At 34.3% G+C, this 19118-nt stretch overlaps 1 protein-coding gene across 5 annotated transcripts in view; it reads right to left on the minus strand.

Annotated features, from left to right (window-relative positions):
* Positions 1-19118, minus strand: part of ANO3 (anoctamin 3) — a 469771-nt gene that overhangs the window by 123926 nt on the left and 326727 nt on the right. For 3 of the 5 annotated variants that reach the window (XM_024255829.3, XM_063728505.1, XM_024255831.3), the window contains 3 exons: positions 14621-14721; positions 5852-5896; positions 639-770 (listed from right to left, as the gene is read on the minus strand). In XM_024255829.3, coding sequence (XP_024111597.3) covers positions 639-770; positions 5852-5896; positions 14621-14721 — 278 coding nt within the window. The remainder of the gene's footprint in view (positions 1-638; positions 771-5851; positions 5897-14620; positions 14722-19118) is intronic. The other 2 variants (XM_063728504.1, XM_063728506.1) reach the window with 1 other exon arrangement.

Here is a 19118-nt window from a genome sequence, read left to right on the forward strand (position 1 = left end):
TTGTCTGCGCCTTTAGACTGGGTGTACCATGAAGATAGAAACTGTGTCATAATTTCCTTTATATACACAACCTGTGTGATGTAGAAACACAATAAATACTAGTTGAATGAAAACGAATAAACAAACAGGTATGTATGTAGGTAGGTAGATGGAGATAGACTAATGCAACAAATCTCTTTAAAAATTATCATTCATTTTAGTTTAATAAGATTGAACTAAAATAGATAGCTTAATTAATAAATATATGTTAATTGAAGCAATTATAATTATAATTTATTTATTACAGCAATCTATTACTCAAACATGCTAGTTAACAGTAATCCTATTATTATTAACATTATTGTTATTTTAACTGAGTCACTACTACAGTAATTATTTTTAAAGTGTTAGAAACTAGACTACCATTCCATAAGTCTACAATTAATTATTCACTACTGAATGTCTCTAAATCATCAAATTGATAATGAATTAATAACATTCACTTAGTGTTGTTTATAAGTTAAGTGTGTATTTTAATACAATGATAAGTTCTCTGACGTATTTGGTAAACAATGGAAATGGTCCCAGGTGTTTTTATTCTATAAACAAGCCCCACCAAGGTATAAAGGTAGGCAGTATGAAAAAAGAGGGGAACTCACTGGTGAATCCGCGCACGGCTGAAGGGGCCAGTATAGCAGTCTGACTCCTCTAGGTCTGGAAAAGCTGACTTGTCAAGAACCATTGGGTTTTGGGCCATCCAGTTTTTGATTCTTCTAAAATAAGTTTGCATCCTGGAATGAAGTCACATTTGAGAACGAGATTAGGTTGTATTCCAAAGCTGTGACTACCTTCCACTACAATTCTCTTAAGTACTAAAGAAACTTCTCCGAAAAGAGATACACAAACCTACACACACCACACGTACACATGCATTGCTTCTGTTCCCACACAAAAGAAGAAAACAGCAAAACAAACCAAATCTTGCAGTTGTTTAAACTCTTTCAGGACAACTATGTTATCCTCATGAAAAAATAAAATAATTGTGGAAAAGATTTCAGCAACAGGATACACAAAGATGGTGGTAGGAAAGAGATTTTTTTTTTCTTTGAGACAGAGTCTCGCTCTGTCACCAGGCTGGAGTCCAGTGGTGCAATCTTGGCTCACTGCAACCTCCACGTCCCAGGTTCAAGCGATTCTCCTGCCTCAGCCTCCCAAGTAGCTGGGAGTATAGGCGCACGCCGCTAAGTCCAGCTAATTTTTTTATTTTTATTTTTTTTGGTAGAGACGAGGCTTCACCATGTTGGCCAGGAAGGTCTTGATCTCCTGACCTCAAAATCCACCCGCCTCAGCCTCCCAAAGTGCTGGGATTATAGGCATGAGCCACTGCGCCCAGACAGAAAGAGAGTTTTTTTTTTTTTTTTTTTAAAGCAGCAAAATATATTTATTAAAACGGTATGTGTATACATGTAGATAGATAGATAGATAGATAGATAGATAGATAGATAGATAGATAATTACTCCCTGCTTTTTTTTTTAAAACAAACAGCTTTGTGGCTCTAGAAAAGTGGAAACTGAAAACAAATAAATAACTGTGACACATTCAGTGGCACTGGAAGTCGTAAGTGCGGTAGACAGCAAAATTTTAAAGTCAAGCAAAACTGAGTTATAATATATTGCACTGTGCTAACCACATAAACTTGTACAAGTTATTTAACTTCTTGCCTCAGTTTCCTCACTCATAAAATAAAAGTAATGCTGACCTTACTGGAGAGTTGCAAATTGGTATTTTATTCCAGACTTGGTAATTAACAATGTGGAACACTGAGGCAAAAAGCCTTTGCAGGACTTTTAAGATTCTCACAGGCATAGGAATAACTTGATTATCTTGTTAAAATGCAGATACTAATTCATAGGCCTGGGATGGGGACTGAGATTCCACATTTCTACATAGCTGCTAACGGACACTCATGTTGCTAACCCCTGACTATACTTTGAGTAATGGGTTTAGCATAGACACCTGGCATATATCATTTGGACACTGTTTGGGAAATCTGACATCAGGATACTTTGGCTCTAGCTTTAGATTACACTCATAAACTAGTTCTATTATGGCATATATACTGATTGAAATCAGATTTATTTCACAAAGAAAATAGAAACAGAAGAAAGCTATTGACTCCAGAGATGGACTCTGAAAGTCTAAATTCAGAGTTACTATAATAATAGCTGTGTTTAATAACACATTTGCAATATTTACACACTATGAGTTTCTATCTGGGGAAATTTTTGGCTTCTTCTGCAATAGTAAGTCCAAGTAGCAGGATAGAATATTCTCCTAGAAGAGTGTTAAATACAACACACCTCAATATTTCTTTGGTCAACTCTGCTTGGACTTCAGAAAAAAAATTAGTATAGCAATGGGCAGGCAGCAAATATTGTATCTCAGGAATTATTTCATTCACGTCTATTATGGTAATATTGCCATGTATAATTTGAAATAATAATCAAATCCTAATGCAAGATTTAGTATGTGAAAGTCTAGATTTTTCCTTTGCCAAGTAAGGTTATCATTTACTTATCAAATCATTTTTGATTTTGGAAGAACCAAAACATTTTCTTTCTAGCCTAAAATAATAAATACATAGTATTTGAGGTGTTCACTTTGCTTCTTCTCATTACAAAGACAGCCTTTAAAATAATAAAATATCACCTCATTGGAGAGGTTGATGTATAGACATGTAGAAAACATTGAATAGACTGCACAGAAATTACTCAAGCTTTTTAAATTTAGCATAGTTGATAAAAAGCAATGGGGTAGGAGTTGGAAGATGAGTGTTCTAGTGCTGAATTTGCTGGTCACTGAAATTGGGCTAAACATTTCTAATCTTTGAGCTTCAGGTTCCTCATTTCTAAAGACAGAGAGTAATTCCATCTGTTCTCCTTCATTAGGAGGCTAGCAGATCAAATAAAAGGAAGCATTCTAATTACACTTAGAAAATGCTGACAGGCTACAGCACCCAAGGCTCTAGTAGCTCTGACAACATCATAAACAAAGTACGTATAAATGTGAATTTTAAATAGTTTTAAAATAAATAGAATAAAAGGGTTTTCAGACCATCATTTGTGATGTTAACAGAAAACAAACAATATTATCACTTTAGATTTTCACATACACTTCCTGTGAAGGAAGGGGTAAATGGAGTCTAATAGTGAAATATGGTTGGCCTAAATTTGAATACCAGGATGCAAGGATCTAGCTTATTAATTTCTTTGACCCTCACTAAGTTTTGCTTCTCTTAATTGAAAAGAAATATTTTGAGAATTAAATAAATATTGTCTGACACCACAGGGCACAGAACATAGTAAGTACTCAATACATGTTTATAATAATAATGATATATGATTTATACTACTAAAAGTACCATCACCACGCCACCAATGTAATCTAATACATTATCTACACTCTACTAAACCTTTATTGTGTTGGACATCTTGCAAACTCAAGATATCACGGCACAATGCAAAAATAGACCTTTAGGTTTATTTGCTACAATCTGGGAAAACCTAAGATAATTCTTTGAAAATTGAAAACAAGTCTGGATTAAAGGGTCAAAGGAACTTGACTGAAGCACAAACTCTGCCAAACCAGCTGTGAAAGCAGGGCATGGGGTGTGTGAGTGGGGATGATAAGGGAGTCTTCTTTTTGTTTTCCGATCTGCAAAACTGTCTACTCTGTTCTGCTTCCCTTGCAGAGTCATTTTTAAGATGGTTTAATAATTGAATGTGAAAACACTTTGTGAATAAAAAATAAATTGCAGTGATAATAAAACCAACAACATCCTCTCAACCTGCTGAAGAAGTGATGATTCTCAAAAGCTGGACAATTGCCTGTACATTATTTATCCCCTAATATGTACCGGTCAAAACTAAGCATGTGAGGAAAATACCTTTTCCACTTCAAGAAAAGAAAAGCACAGGTGAAACTAAATGGCCACGTTTGATTTCAATTTTCCACTTTTCAAACTGTCTACAGATTGAGTTTACAAATTTTGTAATCTTTTTCAGTTTAATGTTACATAATTTTATAGACTTCTTTTCTATTTATTCCCTACCCCTCCCACGTGAATTCACAAAGACATAGAATAGAGAATTACTTATTGCAAGTAAAATGAAAAGTGGTGGGCTATAGTAAGGTTCAACATATTTTAATAATCATTTGGAATAAATGATAACTGAATTTTCATTTTATGAACTTACACAGAAAATAAGAAATATAAAAGATAAAACAAGTAATGACATATAATAGTGTTCATTTTTCTAGTTTACTTTTAAATTTGACCAAAACAGAGAAAAGAACATTTTTTACATTATTAAAAATGTTTCTTTAGGATTTAGCGTATGCATTTGTCATGATAGCTTTATATAAACAGACATTTGTTCCAATTTTAATATACAGAATATATACTTCCCCAAGTCTCCAAAGGAAAGATTCTCGTTAACAGAAAACCCACTAACTATATAGTAGCAAAGTCTCACTTTGCAACTGAAGCAAATCTAGAGATTTTATCAGCCATCCAACAATAAGCAGGTATATGCAGAGCAAAGACAAGAAAAACCTGCAGTTGTAAACTTGCAAATTGTAATATTCCAATGCCTAATTTTATTAGCAAAAATGACTGGAAATTTGCTACATAGAACAGGACCAAATACACACATGGGAAATGAGAGCTCATTCCAAATTAGAATACGTTAACCTGACAGAAGAATGTGACTTAGTTGAAGAGCATCATTAATTTAAAGAGGAAAAGCTATTTCAGTGCTAATTTCTTTAATATTCATTTAATTTCAAGTTTTCCCCATAATTTACTTTTCTTGTCACTCAACACTGCCACGCCTAAAATTAATGCTTAAAAGAGACCAACATTTTCCCATTCTGATTTCTAAAGTTTGCAATTACATTCAATTTTATTTGGTAAAGAAACTAGATTTATTGAATCATTTCCTAAAATGGTCTGGTATTCACATCATACAGTTCTAGCTTTTTTGTTATTCTGATTTGTAACATACATCCTTCAACATCATTTAATGGAGCATACTCTACCACATTCACATGCTTTATCTTTGTTAACTGGTTCTTTGGCAAGGTGCAGAAAACGGCCAAGGGTAAGAGGCTTTTTATTTGAGCATTCATTAAATGGGAGCTGATTTCTTCCAGTTAAATAGTGACAAGAAGATTCAGATGGAAGAGTTCCTTCTGTCTCAGGGTCGTGGTTTGATTAACTCCTTTTCCATAGTTATTCTTACCACAATAGGTAAAGAGCTAATGTTTTGAGGTAAAGCTCTTCAAAAGTTCATTTTCAATACTAGGATAAGAGAGGTACCTTCCGGGGTTAGATTAAGAGTGGGTCTGCAATTCAAAAGATGGTACATGGCCTTGGTAAAGCACCTCATCTCTCTGAACACTAGTCTTTACCACTTCTTTCAAATGAGAGAACTGGACTGAATGATACAGAAGGTCTTTGTTTGGTTTATTGTTCTGTTACAGTGGGTCATCATTTAACCATTGATCCTGGTCTTATAACTATTTTTAAAATTAAAATATCATAACATGTGAACTTGCAATTAAAGTCCTCCTTCCATAACATTATAACATGGGAAGATTCCAAGAATGGCAATGGTAAATTGTAACAAAAAGAGTATCAGATTTTAAATGTTATTCAATTTGGCATAAGTCATTTTGGAAATCTCTTCAACAAATCAATAGAATTTTTCTTCCTACAATTTACAACTGCTGATATGGGGAATCAAATATCTTCTTATTTTTTTCAAAATGACAAATTGGTTATAAAGAAATGATTCATCACCCACCAACCTGCCCATTGATTTGCTCCTCCCGTCAGTGTAATAGCATTTTTTCCTGAAAAAATAATAGAAAACAGCTGAGGAAAGCCACAGGAAAATAAAGTGATACGAGTGAGTGACAACATTCAATCATATTGAGCATTTCTATACCCGAAGTTCCGTATGCTTAAGAAACTTAAGATGTTTGAAATAACCCAGCATACTATGAGGAATATCAACCTTACATTGTTTTAATTTCAGAATCTAAGATACTAATAACAAAGACACTCTAATAAATCAACAGACCACTTTTGAAAAAACAGAATTATTTTAAATTCTATTTATTGAAAGTCTGTCTTCTGTCACTCAATTTATACTAATTGAATTATTTTCTTACATTTTATATAAGGTCATCCATCCATCCATCCCTCCTTCCATTTTTCCATCCATCCATCTATAGATCCATTTAATACGTATATAATAAATACTTCTGATTTGCTAAGGAGTGTAAGTTATAACCACCAAAACTTTAGAGAAAAAAGAGGTAGGATCAGTTTGTGCCTTCAAGAAGCTTCCTTGATAGTTGAGGTGAGAAGTCATCAGTTAAAATAAAATGTGAAAATGCAAGAATGGAAATACCCAGGAAAGGGAGCTCAATTAGTTTTTACAGGTGGAGGACGAAGGACACAGGGATGTTGTCCCAGAGGATATGTCACCTGTATTGAATCTCGAAGCATGAATGGGAGTAGTCTTTTGGGTAAAGAGGTTACACATGACATTCTAGACAAAGGTAGCAGCAGCATATGAGATTGTTATTGGGACAAAACCAAGTATTATAAGATTTAGATAACTGCAACCAATTTGGTAATAGCTAGAATATATACTAAAAGTTGAGGATCCTGATAAAAGAGTGGAGGATGGTAAACAAGGCACAGATGATAACGGGCCTTAACAGCTAATGCTAAGGTTTTTGGATGAAAAGCAAAGGGGAAGATATTGAGTGTTTTAAGTAGAGGTATAGCATTTCTTAGACAAACTAAAAATTAAGGTGACAAAATTAATTCATCTCTTAAATAATTTTCTCTACATGCTCATGTTGGAGCTCAGGAATCTGATATTCTCGCTCTTCTAAAATACCTCTTTATCCCCATCACTAAAATTCATTTCAGAGGATCAGTAAACTCCTCTATGATGTGGAACCTAGAAAGCAGGGTTAATAGGACAACTGATATTTAGCCCTAAGTATGTTATTAGCTGCTTAGAAAACTTGAAAACGTTTGGAGATACCATATTTCATTGCAGTCCCTTTCATTGCAAACTTTTGGAGATACCATATTTCACTGAAGTCATATTGCCAGAAAATAATTTTAAAGTTGTGCCTGCCATATTCCAACACTAACTTCAAATATGGAACATTGAAGCTTGTTACATCTATCCTAAACTCACACTTTAAATACTTCTCTATTTTTTTCAAACATACACAAAAGCCTGTGTGCGTACTTCACTCAATTCTTACTGGACTGTAAACTCATCTTTTCTTCAGAACCACCCCTACATATATTGTCTTGCACTATTTTCCCTGATGTAACATACCTTTTCACTGATGGTCAACGAATAAATGAATGAGCCTTTAATTCACAGTTGCATTTAACTCTTTCAGTGCCAGAGAGTATTTTTTCATTTAATAAACACTTACTAAATATAGTATTTTTTTCAAAAAAAACTACAAATGTGGAAATTGGTATAAAATAATTTCCAGCATCAAACAAATCCAGGGGCATCATTAAAAGGAGATAATGTTTACAACTGTAATTATCAGGAGTGGATATGGTTAGGAATATTATAAAAGAATATGGAGAGGGTTGGTTGGCATTTGAACTAAACACTATTCTCTGTCTTTATTGATGGTAGTCTGAATATTTCTTTTAAACAATTAAAAAACTTTGAGAAAATGCTTTAGGAGAAATAAAGAAAATGGAGAAAGTCATACAAGATGAATATAAATGCTTTTTAGAACACTTATATGGTAAGAACAAATAAAAATGAAAAATAATAGACTTAATTCTCCCTGTTGAAAACGAAAGAGACTTCTCCTCCCTTTCTCTTCTGAGAGCATTAACTTAAGAAAACTTGCCATTATAAGTACTTTCTCCTCTCTTTGAAATGTATATGAATTCTTCAGAAAATGCGATGGGCCTTTTGTCAGGATTTAGAGGCCGTCTTTTTAAAATGTAAACATGAAGGGAGATAGCAGTCCCCTGACAGTTTCTGTGAGAGGTAGGAGCTTAACTTTGGCGGATGCCTTGCGCCAAGTTGCAGAACTACCTCCTGTCCAAAAGATATGAGAGGTTTTATTTCTCTTCCGTATGAAGCTAATTAACAGCCCAATTACCAGGTGAATCTATGATGAACTATGAGTGATGATACGGTTTGGCTTTGTGTTTCCACTCAAACACAAAGAGATTGATACCGTTTGGCTTTGTGTTTCCACCCAAATCTCATCGCGCAGTGTAATCACCAGGTGTTGAGAAGGGAGGTGATTGGATCATGGGAGCAGTTTCCCATGCTGTTCTCATGATAGTGAGTGAGTTCTCACGAGATCTGAGGGTTTTATAAGTGTTCGGAAGTTCCTTCTTCATTTCTTCTCTCTCCTGCCACCTTGTGGAAAAGGTGCTTGCTTCCCTTTCCACCATGATTGTTAAGCTTTCCGAGGCCTTTCCAGACATGCAGAATTGTGAGTCAATTAAACCATTTCCGTTTACAAATTACCCAGTCTCATGGAAGTTCTTTATGGCAGTATGAAAACGGACTAATATAGGGCTAGTTATTGTTTATTTTGAGAACATGCTTGCAATAGGTTGTATTTGTTTGGCTATATTAAAAAAATGAGATTTCCCTCTGTCTTTACAAATTTTAGTGAATTGACTATGACACATTCTGGTTTAATGTTTATTCAATAACGAAATGGTTTTCTTCCTTTTCTATCTTTGTGGAGAGGTTTTCTGGGTGGGGGAAATTTTGTTTTTGTATTTTCAATATACCGCATATCTTTGATCCAGGAAGCAAACAACAACCTGTAATTCTCCTTAATTCTTCTGTATAAATGAATGTGCAGGGCCAAATCCTTTTCTACCTATGATCTTCCATCCTGTAATTTAGTAACTGCCTACTGTTCATGTACAGTGCTTTATTTTTCCCTTAATTTTTCATTTGAAAGGTTCTGCTGTTTTATACCTTGTGTCAAGGCTGCAGTCATCTATCTACCTATTACAACAATCACTTCATATTATAAGTAAATGATTGTCTCAACCACTGTTACCAGCCAGAGTTCAACACAGTCAATGGCTGCATGTGGAGATGCCTGTGGGGCTAAGTGAGGAGGACAATTAAATGAGTGAAACCCTGACCCCCATGCTCCTATCTATTTTATAGATTAGCTTCCGTTTAGATTTTATATTTCATATTATTTTTGCATAAAAAGTGATCTAAGTTTAACCCCAATTATGATAAAAATGATTGCTCTTAATTTTTGTTGTTGTTGTTATTGTTGTTTGTTGTTTTTTTTTGAGACAGAGTCTCGCTTTGTCGCCCAGGCTGGAGTGCAGTGGCGTGATCTCGGCTCACTGCAAGCTCAGCCTCCCAGGTTCACTCCAATCTCCTGCCTCAGCCTCCCGAGTAGCTGGACTACAGGCGCCTGCCACTACCCCCGGCTAATTTTTTGTATATTTTTTAGAGACGGGGTTTCACCGTGTTAGCCAGGATGGTCTCCATCTCCTGACCTCGTGATCCACCCGCCTCGGCCTCCCAAAGTGCTGGGATTACAGGCGTGAGCCAACGTGCCCGGCCGCTCTTAATGTTTTACAAATATAGCCCCAAATTTGCTTTGTTTAAAATATTTGTGGGAGAAAGAACTTGACAAAACATGTGAGGTTGGCCCTATCTGGGCACTCTATCTGAGAAGCCGCAGGATGACTGAATTATCTTAAAATGTGCTGAACTCTCTTATGTGTGAGAGGTAAGCATGAATAGGAATCAGCTTTGGATAACAAGAAAAATTCTAAAAGGATCTGACATATCTGGAATGCAGAAGACACAGGCTAAGTCCTTCCTGATATGACAAAAACTAGAAAATGTAGACTATTATAAACCTTTGAAATTGTCCTGGTTAGATTTGAAACATCAAGTTCAACATGTAGGTCATATTTACTTTAAAGAAAAGTCAAGAAAGTAGTGGCTAGAAAAACGTAGGCAAATTAAAATGTTACACATACATCCAAGCAGAAAATTTAGATAAAATGCTCAAGATTCATGTTTATGACAGACGGAGGAAGAAAATAACTTGCAGAAAGGTTATAGGTAACAAATCTTGCAACTTCATTGAATCTGACAGGTAGGTTTCAAAGATGAATAAATATGGAACTGCTCTGTATGGGTAAAATTTTGAATGCATAAATTTTTAAAAAATATTATCCTAAAAAGAGATCTATATGTTTCCTATTTAGGTTATTATTTTATATAATTTAATTTTAAGGCAGTATTTGTTCTTGAATATGCTAACAGTTGTCAATTGGAGACTAGATTGGCCATCACGAAAATAATTTGCCACTTAGTTTATGCTTGAATAGCATTCCTTTATTATGAGTTGGCTGCTATCCCAAATTTCCAGTGTACATTGTAAATAAGTGACAAGTTAGTTCCTAAGGAGTTAGTTAATGTTACATCCATTATTTAAACTGATCTGGGAAGATGTTCCAAAAGAACTCCAAGAAGTTCTCAAACTCTTTTCTCAAGAACACCAGTATCACATGGAAATTAGGAAAAGGCTATACAATTTATAACTGCCTCTTGAAATTTATAATATATATAAAGACTATTAAAATATTAAAATCTCCAAGACAAGATTTCCTTACCATGGACATCACAAACATTTGGAATGCTTGCTAAAAATTTATATACCCAATCCCATTCCAAAGCTAATATGCCAGAATCTCTGGGAGCAGGTTCCAGAAATCTTCATTTTTATTACTTCCCAGTCATTTTAATGTGCTCTAAAGACTGAGAGCCACTTCTCTAAAAATATTTTCAGTAAATATTCTTATTTATTAACTCAGAAGTTCAGAAACAAATTTGGTCACAGTATATTCTTCTTTTAAGATCCTGTCGAACTAGTAATACTTTGACACACTTTGGAAAATGCTGCATATTTTAAAATATTTTTATTGGTAAATCATGAGAATTTCCATGGTATTTTCTAAGACTTTCCACGATCACAATGCAATAATCATATTTTTTTGAAAAACATTATAAAGAAGAAACTTCAGGCAAAACACCAATTAAAAGGGATAGTAACTGCATATGTTCCATGTTTTTCCCCCCCTTTTTCATTTTTTCCTTGGATATAGTAGAATTCTTCTTTTACATGCATTCCTACCAGGTAATTAAAAAATGAATATAGTTTTTTAAAAAATGATCTGAGTCAAGAAAGCATCCTCTTCAAAATCTCCCTTGGGACAGAGGAACACTTGTGGCACACAGCCCAAAGACCTAAGCTCTAATTCATACAAAGGAAGGTCACTTACAATCCAGCAAGAGAATGTTTTTAATGTATTTCTTAGGAAGAGAAACAAAGAAATTAATTGTGATAAAGATTTTTAAAATCTAAGTTAAGGGAATAACAATTATTCCATCACTAAGAGTTCCTTGAAGTTTATTTGAAAAGGCAGAAATAAGGAAAAAGAGAAGAGGCCAAACGTGCTCTGACTTCCATTTTTTTTTTTTAATTAGTAAAATCCAACTGAGATGGTGGAAAGAGCAATATGAAAAGTATTACACCATAGAATGTGTTCCCATTGTCTCTATAAGACTTTTCCTGGATAGAGTACTGCAGAATGAACATGTGTTAAAGAAAGAAAAGCTATTTTTGAAATTATGAACATCAAATATTAGGGGTAAGGCAAACATTTGTTACCAATTGCAATAGACAAAGCAGTTGTGTTTCCCAAAAATTCACATGTTGAAATTCCAATACTTAATGGTTCTTCGAGGTGGGGCCTTTGGGAAGTATTTAGGTCATAAGGGTGGAATCCTCATGAATTGCAGGAGAGACCAGAGAGCTAGCTAGCCCTCCTTCTACCATGTGAGGATATAATCCAAAAGAGGGCCCTCACCAGAGCCCAGCCATGCTGCCACTGTGATTTCAGACTTCCAGCGTCCAGAACTGTGACAAGTAAATGTTGTTGCTTAAGACATCCAGTCTGTGGTAATTTGTTCTACTATCCTGAGCCAATCAAGACACTGAGGTTGTATTTATAATTCACTATTCTATTGAATGAAAGTATAATCACATCTTAACAATAGGTGGCTGTGCCAGATCTAAGTAAAATAATGCCAACAATGGAAAGAAAAAAATGGAACCAATCTTCTGGAACCATGGCAAACATCCGTTTTGTATGAAGTCTAGAGGAGGCAGGTGGAAGACATGCTCCCTCTTTGAGCATATTTTATACCATGTTCATTCAACCTGAACTGAACTTTATACTGATATGTACTGAAATGACATGCTTATGATAGTTGCTAAGGGCTTCCTCCTCTTTAGTCTACAAGGAAATTAGTTTGTACGTAAATTCAGTTACGATGCTTAGAAACTGATGAATTCATAGGATGGGGCAGGATGAAGGATCCTGAAATTAGGATTATTAGATTTTTTCTTTAGCAATTTTGTCCTGATATTAGAAAACAGGTCATTATCTTATGTCATTCTTTTGCATCCTGTATTTACATTAATGTAGTCAAATTAGAACTTGTGGAAAATATATACTTTTGTAAGAATATAAAGAAAATAACTGAGAACCACAGTCCCACTCATCAGAAGCAATCCTTTTTAATCTCTTATTATATTTCCTTCCAATTGCATTGCTATATATTTTACATGACTGAAATCACCTTGTATGAATAATTGCATATACTATATATTTTATTTAAAATTTTATATTTAATATCCCCCCAAAATCACTAAGAAATCTTTGTACCCATTAATTTTATAAAACTATATTTCATTGCAAAGTTGTATTCAATTTGCTTATATCTGCTCACATTAAATATTTTATTTTTCACAATTATAAATTATACTTCAGTGAATATTTTTATACATGTTTCAACTATAATCATAAGATAGAAAGTGGAGTCTACAAAAAGTTGTAAGGCTCACAGAAAATGTTTTCAAATTGAATTTCAGAATATTTTTACGAAGTTTGACTCCCACTGTGAAAAAACAAAGGTGATTATTAACCATATCTATGCTAAATTTGAAGACTGCTACTTGTAAAATTATTTGAGAGTTTAAAATTTATTTCACTGTTTTTATTCTCCATGGTTTTGTATAACATGAATATGCACAGACCAGAGAATAAATTTGAGCAAAGAGCAAGTATTCCTGCCATTATCAGCATATTATTAATATTGTATATTATCATCTGTAATAAGTCCCAGTCAAGTATTTTAAAAGACTTTTTAGAAGGTTATAGCATGAAGATAGAAAAATTCCAGAACTCAAGAAATGTTGTTTAGCACAAATGCAAACTTACCTAGCTGTACTCTCAAAATTAGTTTATAAGGTGCTGAGGAATTGGAAAGAATATTATTTCCTTTATTTATCTTTTTTTGCCAAGATCCTTGAGGAATTATTTGCATATATTCTAAATATCGACTCTATAGAGAATTTTTAAACTCTTAGCCAAGCATGAATATAAGCTAATTTAGGCGTTTAATTCTAATATTGTCAAGAGGATTCCTTAGTAGTTTCCAACACTTAATTTCTGATTTATGGGCAATGACTATGGTTGCATGTTTCGAGCCCTAGGTGTTTTAAATGACTAAGAAGATGAGGCTCAATACCTCACATTTTATGTTGAATACTGTAGAGGCTTGTCATAATATTTGAGAATATCAGCACTTCTACCAGAGTTGGACTTTTTCATGCTAGCAGGTCTGAGAAATTTCTCCATATTTTTGAATTGCACTTAATTTTCACTTATATTCATTATCTAGAGGCTCTCACTTGGCATTATGTTTGTGCTGAACCTTTTAAAACCTTAGCAACTGAAGAAGCATATTAAGCTCCACATCAGTGTACATGTTCATGTCTTTAATATGAGTAAATACTTTGCATAGTAAGAGCATTGTTGAATTTTACTGTGAGAAATGATGGAGGAAAGTGACACATTCTGCGTAAAACACAAGATACTCAATATAGGGAAACGGATGTCTATTTAATCTTTACTTGCCTAAAGGAAGGATTGAAAAATATTTCAAAGAAGCAGTCCTCCTATTACCATTTATTTCTTGTTATTGAGAACAGAATTAAGAAACCTTCCTGGTTGCATTGACTTGAGAAATGACTCTTGCTAATGACTATACAGAGAAGAACAATTTATATACAAAGAAAATGCTATGCACTTATACTTTCTGCCTTCCACAAAACTAAAAAGAGTTCTGCCCACCCATATGAAATAAGGAGTGAGACTGCTCTTGGGAATTGTTGTAAGTTAAAATTGAAAATAACTGTTTTACTCTCCCAGTAAGCAGGTCCACCTTGAAATGACATAGTGTCCAGGAAATGAGAAAGTTTACCAAATTAGACAAACAAATTAGGAAGAAAAAAAAAACTGTCCAGAATAACTGAAATTTTGAAAGAAAAAGCATTTTCTCTGTAGAAGGGGTTGCATTTGTTGCTCTAAGGTGATGCAAAGATAGACTCATTTTAATATATATTGAGATAAAATAAAGTAAAATTTGAAAGTACCTGAAGGGCATCCTGATATTCAGCCTCTCTGCATACTTGCATAGCGTGTCCCATGGAATGTGAATTTTAATAAACATGATATCGGGGCTTGCAATAGCTGGCTGCAAATGATAGTAAGATAGGCAACATTATTTAGAATCAGAGCTGATGATATCATGTCACAGTTTGATTTGGGAATAAAGAACATTGTCCCCTTGACTATGCATGATCACTGACAATGATTTAAAAGAAATTTATATGGATAAAAAAAATCTTAATGAAGAAAGACCTTGATAAAAATCTAATAATGACATCGTGTACAAGAAATAACCACCTATGTGCATTAGTGCATTTTCTTACATTTATGATTTTCAACATGCAGAATCCCCAATCAGAACAATCAATCATGAGCCAATTAAAAATGTGAAGTTATTCTTGATGGGCTTTTTATAATGACCCCATTCCTGTTCGGAGGGGGAAGAAAACACTGCCAGTTACCACTAGTCATTTATTAACTAGTTCACTAATTTTTCTACCACATTTTATTGAGTACCTACTAGGTCCTCAAACTATGTGCTTGGTCCTGTGATAATACTGGAAAAAACTGGGTATAAGTCGTAAAAGTCTGTTATCTCATAGAGTGTTCATATTTGCTTGCTTTCTTTCATCTTTTCATCCACTTTTACTTGTATCAACAAATAAGAACTAAGGTGTCTTTGACTAGACAAAAGGTTGTTAAGCAGAGTCAAGTATGCATAAGGATTATGTAAAGAGCTTTTACAAAATGGGGTACTGTGGTTTAATTCTTGGAAATTGCAGGATTGTTTGCATATTTTGATCATACTGCTATACTCAGAGAATCTGATACCGTTTTGAATAAGAGAATCATCACGATACTTAGCTTTGGTTCAGTAGTCTAAAATAAGTAAATAAACAACTGACTACCTAGGCATCATATATCACTCATGTTCATATTCGACCCTGTTTTGAAAGAAAGCCAACACAGTTATTCCCTGAAGTTCCTACAATATCTGAGGTTCATAGAGCGTGGAACAAGTTTATGTCCATTCTAACACTGAATTACACAGAGCTTATCCTTCATGTGATTATAGGAGCAAAACATCTGAAATAAAAGAACTGTTGTTTGCTTCCCTTTAGATGCACCCACCAGGTTAGACACAGCTGAACCCCATTTGATTAACACTATTCATTATATTTCCATTAGATGTAATTTATCAAGAAACATGTGAATCTTAAAAGCTCAAGAGTAGGGTAGAAATTATTGAATTTAATTTAAAATCATATATGTTTTAAAATTAAACTATAACATTTTCATATGCATATACTACTATAGCCCCAAATTCTAAGCAGGGCTAATTTCATGGATTTGCCAGATGATATTTTATTTTTGTATTACCAATGTTTCTAAACAATACTTAGAGAACCAATGTCATTGGCCTAATATTCAAACCTAGAAGGCAGCATGGCTACCCTTTCCATAGAGTATTAGAAGCAAACAAGTGGGGGCTCATTCCATGATTAACTAAAGTTTTGGTTTCTCATTAGAGGACTTCTAAGACACTTTAATATGCATGCATTTGCTAAAAAATATCCAAGCAGGAGATAAAGTATGCTTAATTTCCAAACTTCTGGATCAAGGATTGTTTTTTCCCAATAGCTTACTGAGATACTAGTATTTTGCAAATCACCATGGGAAAATAGCTTAAGATGCTTTCATGTCAGTGCAAATTCCAAAGGACTTTTCCTATTTAAAATAGATTTGTTTCAAATTAAAGACAAAGGATTATTAAAATGAAAATTGACAATGCCAGAAGTAAACATAATATGTCTCAAATATCTATAGGTCTTTGAATTCAGACCAACCAAGGTTACACGTATTATCTACGCTTGGGAAAAATGTATATAATTTTTTTTAAAGTGACTATTGATTCATTCAAATAACCATTTGTTTAAAAATATATCACCCAGCTGGAAATCTGTCACTGATCAGAGAAAAGAGAAGAACGTGTTTTTTTTCCAGTCTCTTTTAGTGAATCTTCCAAATTTGGTGGAAAGGTTTTTGTGCAGGAATGATAGAGATGAGAAAAACTTTTTAAAACATAAAGTGTAAGCATACATCTATTTGAATGACTCCTTCATCCAGGGCAAGTGAAAGACATGTTAAGTTTTATTATACATTTTCCTGCTTTATGTTTACAAAAGTTCTTAGGTAAGATGATGACAAAGATCCTTCGTTTGAAATCATTGTGTTGGCTACCAGTGTTACACCAACTTGCCTCTCACCAAGCATAGTTTGAATTTCCTCAATCTTTACTGCCTACTTGGAAGAAATCACATGGTATAAATGAAAAAGCATGGTATTTGGGATCACAGAGACTTAAGTACAAATTCCATCTCTACCATTTACTAGCTCTGTGGCCTTAGAAAAACTATTTAACCTTAGAAAAACTATGGTTAAGTAGTTTCCAGTTTTCTCATCTGGAAAATGAAGAAAATTATCTCTGCCTCATGGAGTGTGAATGTTATAAAAGATTGGGCACCTCATAAAGTGCCCATGCCTAATAAATTCTCCAGAAATGTTTTTTCTCAGTTGACAGCATACCTCTCAAATCAGAAACTACCCAAAATGATGATGACTTTCAAAGCTTGAATCTTTCTGCCTGCTCAATTCATTTTTGGTAGAGCCTCTTCCTTGGCTCTGTAAACCTTCTGTATAGACCTTTGTGTTGCATAAGCATAAAGCCAGCATTAACCTATGATTTGGGAAGAACTCTGAAGTACAGTGACCTGAATCAAGGTTTAACTTGATGAGTTAAACGTTTTTCTCTGAACTGGGCATACATTTTCTTAAAAAAAAAAAAAAAAACTATTTCTGTAGACTTTATAGTTTCTTTGGAATATTTGTCTTTTTCATCTTTATGTATTAAATTGTTCTATGCCTATACTTTTATTTTTTGTTCCTGGGGGGATATGAGTTCTTATTCAGAGGTTATTCAAGGAGAGAGAAACTGAGACCCTGAATATTACAGAAAACCTATATAGTCCTCATTTTCCCCAGAGGCTGGAGGAGTGACCTTCATGAAGATGAATGAGTCTAGACTCAAACAAAAACCAATCTATATCCAGACTGAGACGTTTGACATGTAGGGCTATGTAAAACTGAGTAGCCATGACCTTGAGAACACACTGATCATTTGTATTCTTCCTAATGGTTCCCTGCAGGGTTTGAAAGTAAAATTTTTATTGTGGAATAGATAGATCTTGGGACAAGAAATAATTTTTCAGGAGCTGGGCCTTATTCTGGTGTGAATGGAGGTCTCATTCACTTTTAAACATCGTGGTTCCTGAAGTCTAGGCATGTTGGTTGCCAGAGTACATGAAAGAGTGACTAATATGTGATGAACGCTGGAAGAGATCTGGGAAGATTTAAGCTCCACAGCAGGAAAACTTGGGTCTCCTACTACCAGGTTGTTCCCGATTTGTTTTACTTTACCTTACATATAGCCAGATTCTGATCCCTCTCTACCTCCTTCACAGCTATCACTCTGGTTTATATCATCATCATCTTTGGTTGGGACTCCTGCAGTACTTTCAAGCAGCTTCTTTGCTCACATTCTTGTCCCCAGTGGTCTATCCTTCGCACAAGGGTCAGGATGACCTATTTAAATGTAAGTCAGGTCATGCCATTTCTTAGAACCTCATTTCATCCAGAGTGAAAGCCAAAGTTTCTTCAATGATTTACACAGCCTTTTATAATCTTACCTTCAATATCCCATAACCTCCTCTGCTACAACTCTTTGTGTCACTCATTCCACTTCCATCATTTGATCACTTGCTAGTTCTTGTCTGCCCTTGCCTTATCTTTCTTATACCCTCTCTTTTTTTTTTCTATAGTATTTTTACTTTCATTTGCTCTGTAAATGTCAAGAGAGAAGATTCTTTGTTTTGCTTATGTATCCCTAGCACCTAGTTCTGTGCTGGACACACAGTAGGCTTGCACTAAGCATTTATAAAATGGATGAATAAGTTAACCTATTTTGAGAACACATTTTATGTAATTTATATCTAAGCCAGTGTGATAGAGACAACAAAGCAAATAAGCCTGGACTATTCTGGAAGAGGGTGCTGTGTCAGGATTCAAATTAGCATCACGAACAGCTTGCCTAGTACTGGTTATTAATTCATTACTCTCAACCTCTAGGATGTAAAATAATCTAATACACTCAAATAAGGGGATGCTTTAGAAGGATGTTTCTGCATTACAATAACTACTATCAATGAGTAAAATGTCAAATTAAGTGCACACACATAATATTTCTCATTTTGTATGTCTTAAAATATATAGAGATTTTTATCAACCAACAGGAATAACCTTCTTTTATAACTTATTCAACTTAATTTCTCTCTATATATACCTCTACTTAAAAAACAAAGCAGAAGAAAAGAAATGTTTCATTTTTTTGCAGCTACTGGGCAGGGGGCTGGTGCGGGGATGATG

The sequence above is a fragment of the Pongo abelii genome, chromosome 9 (genome assembly GCF_028885655.2).
Source record: "Pongo abelii isolate AG06213 chromosome 9, NHGRI_mPonAbe1-v2.0_pri, whole genome shotgun sequence".
NCBI lineage: Eukaryota > Metazoa > Chordata > Mammalia > Primates > Hominidae > Pongo > Pongo abelii.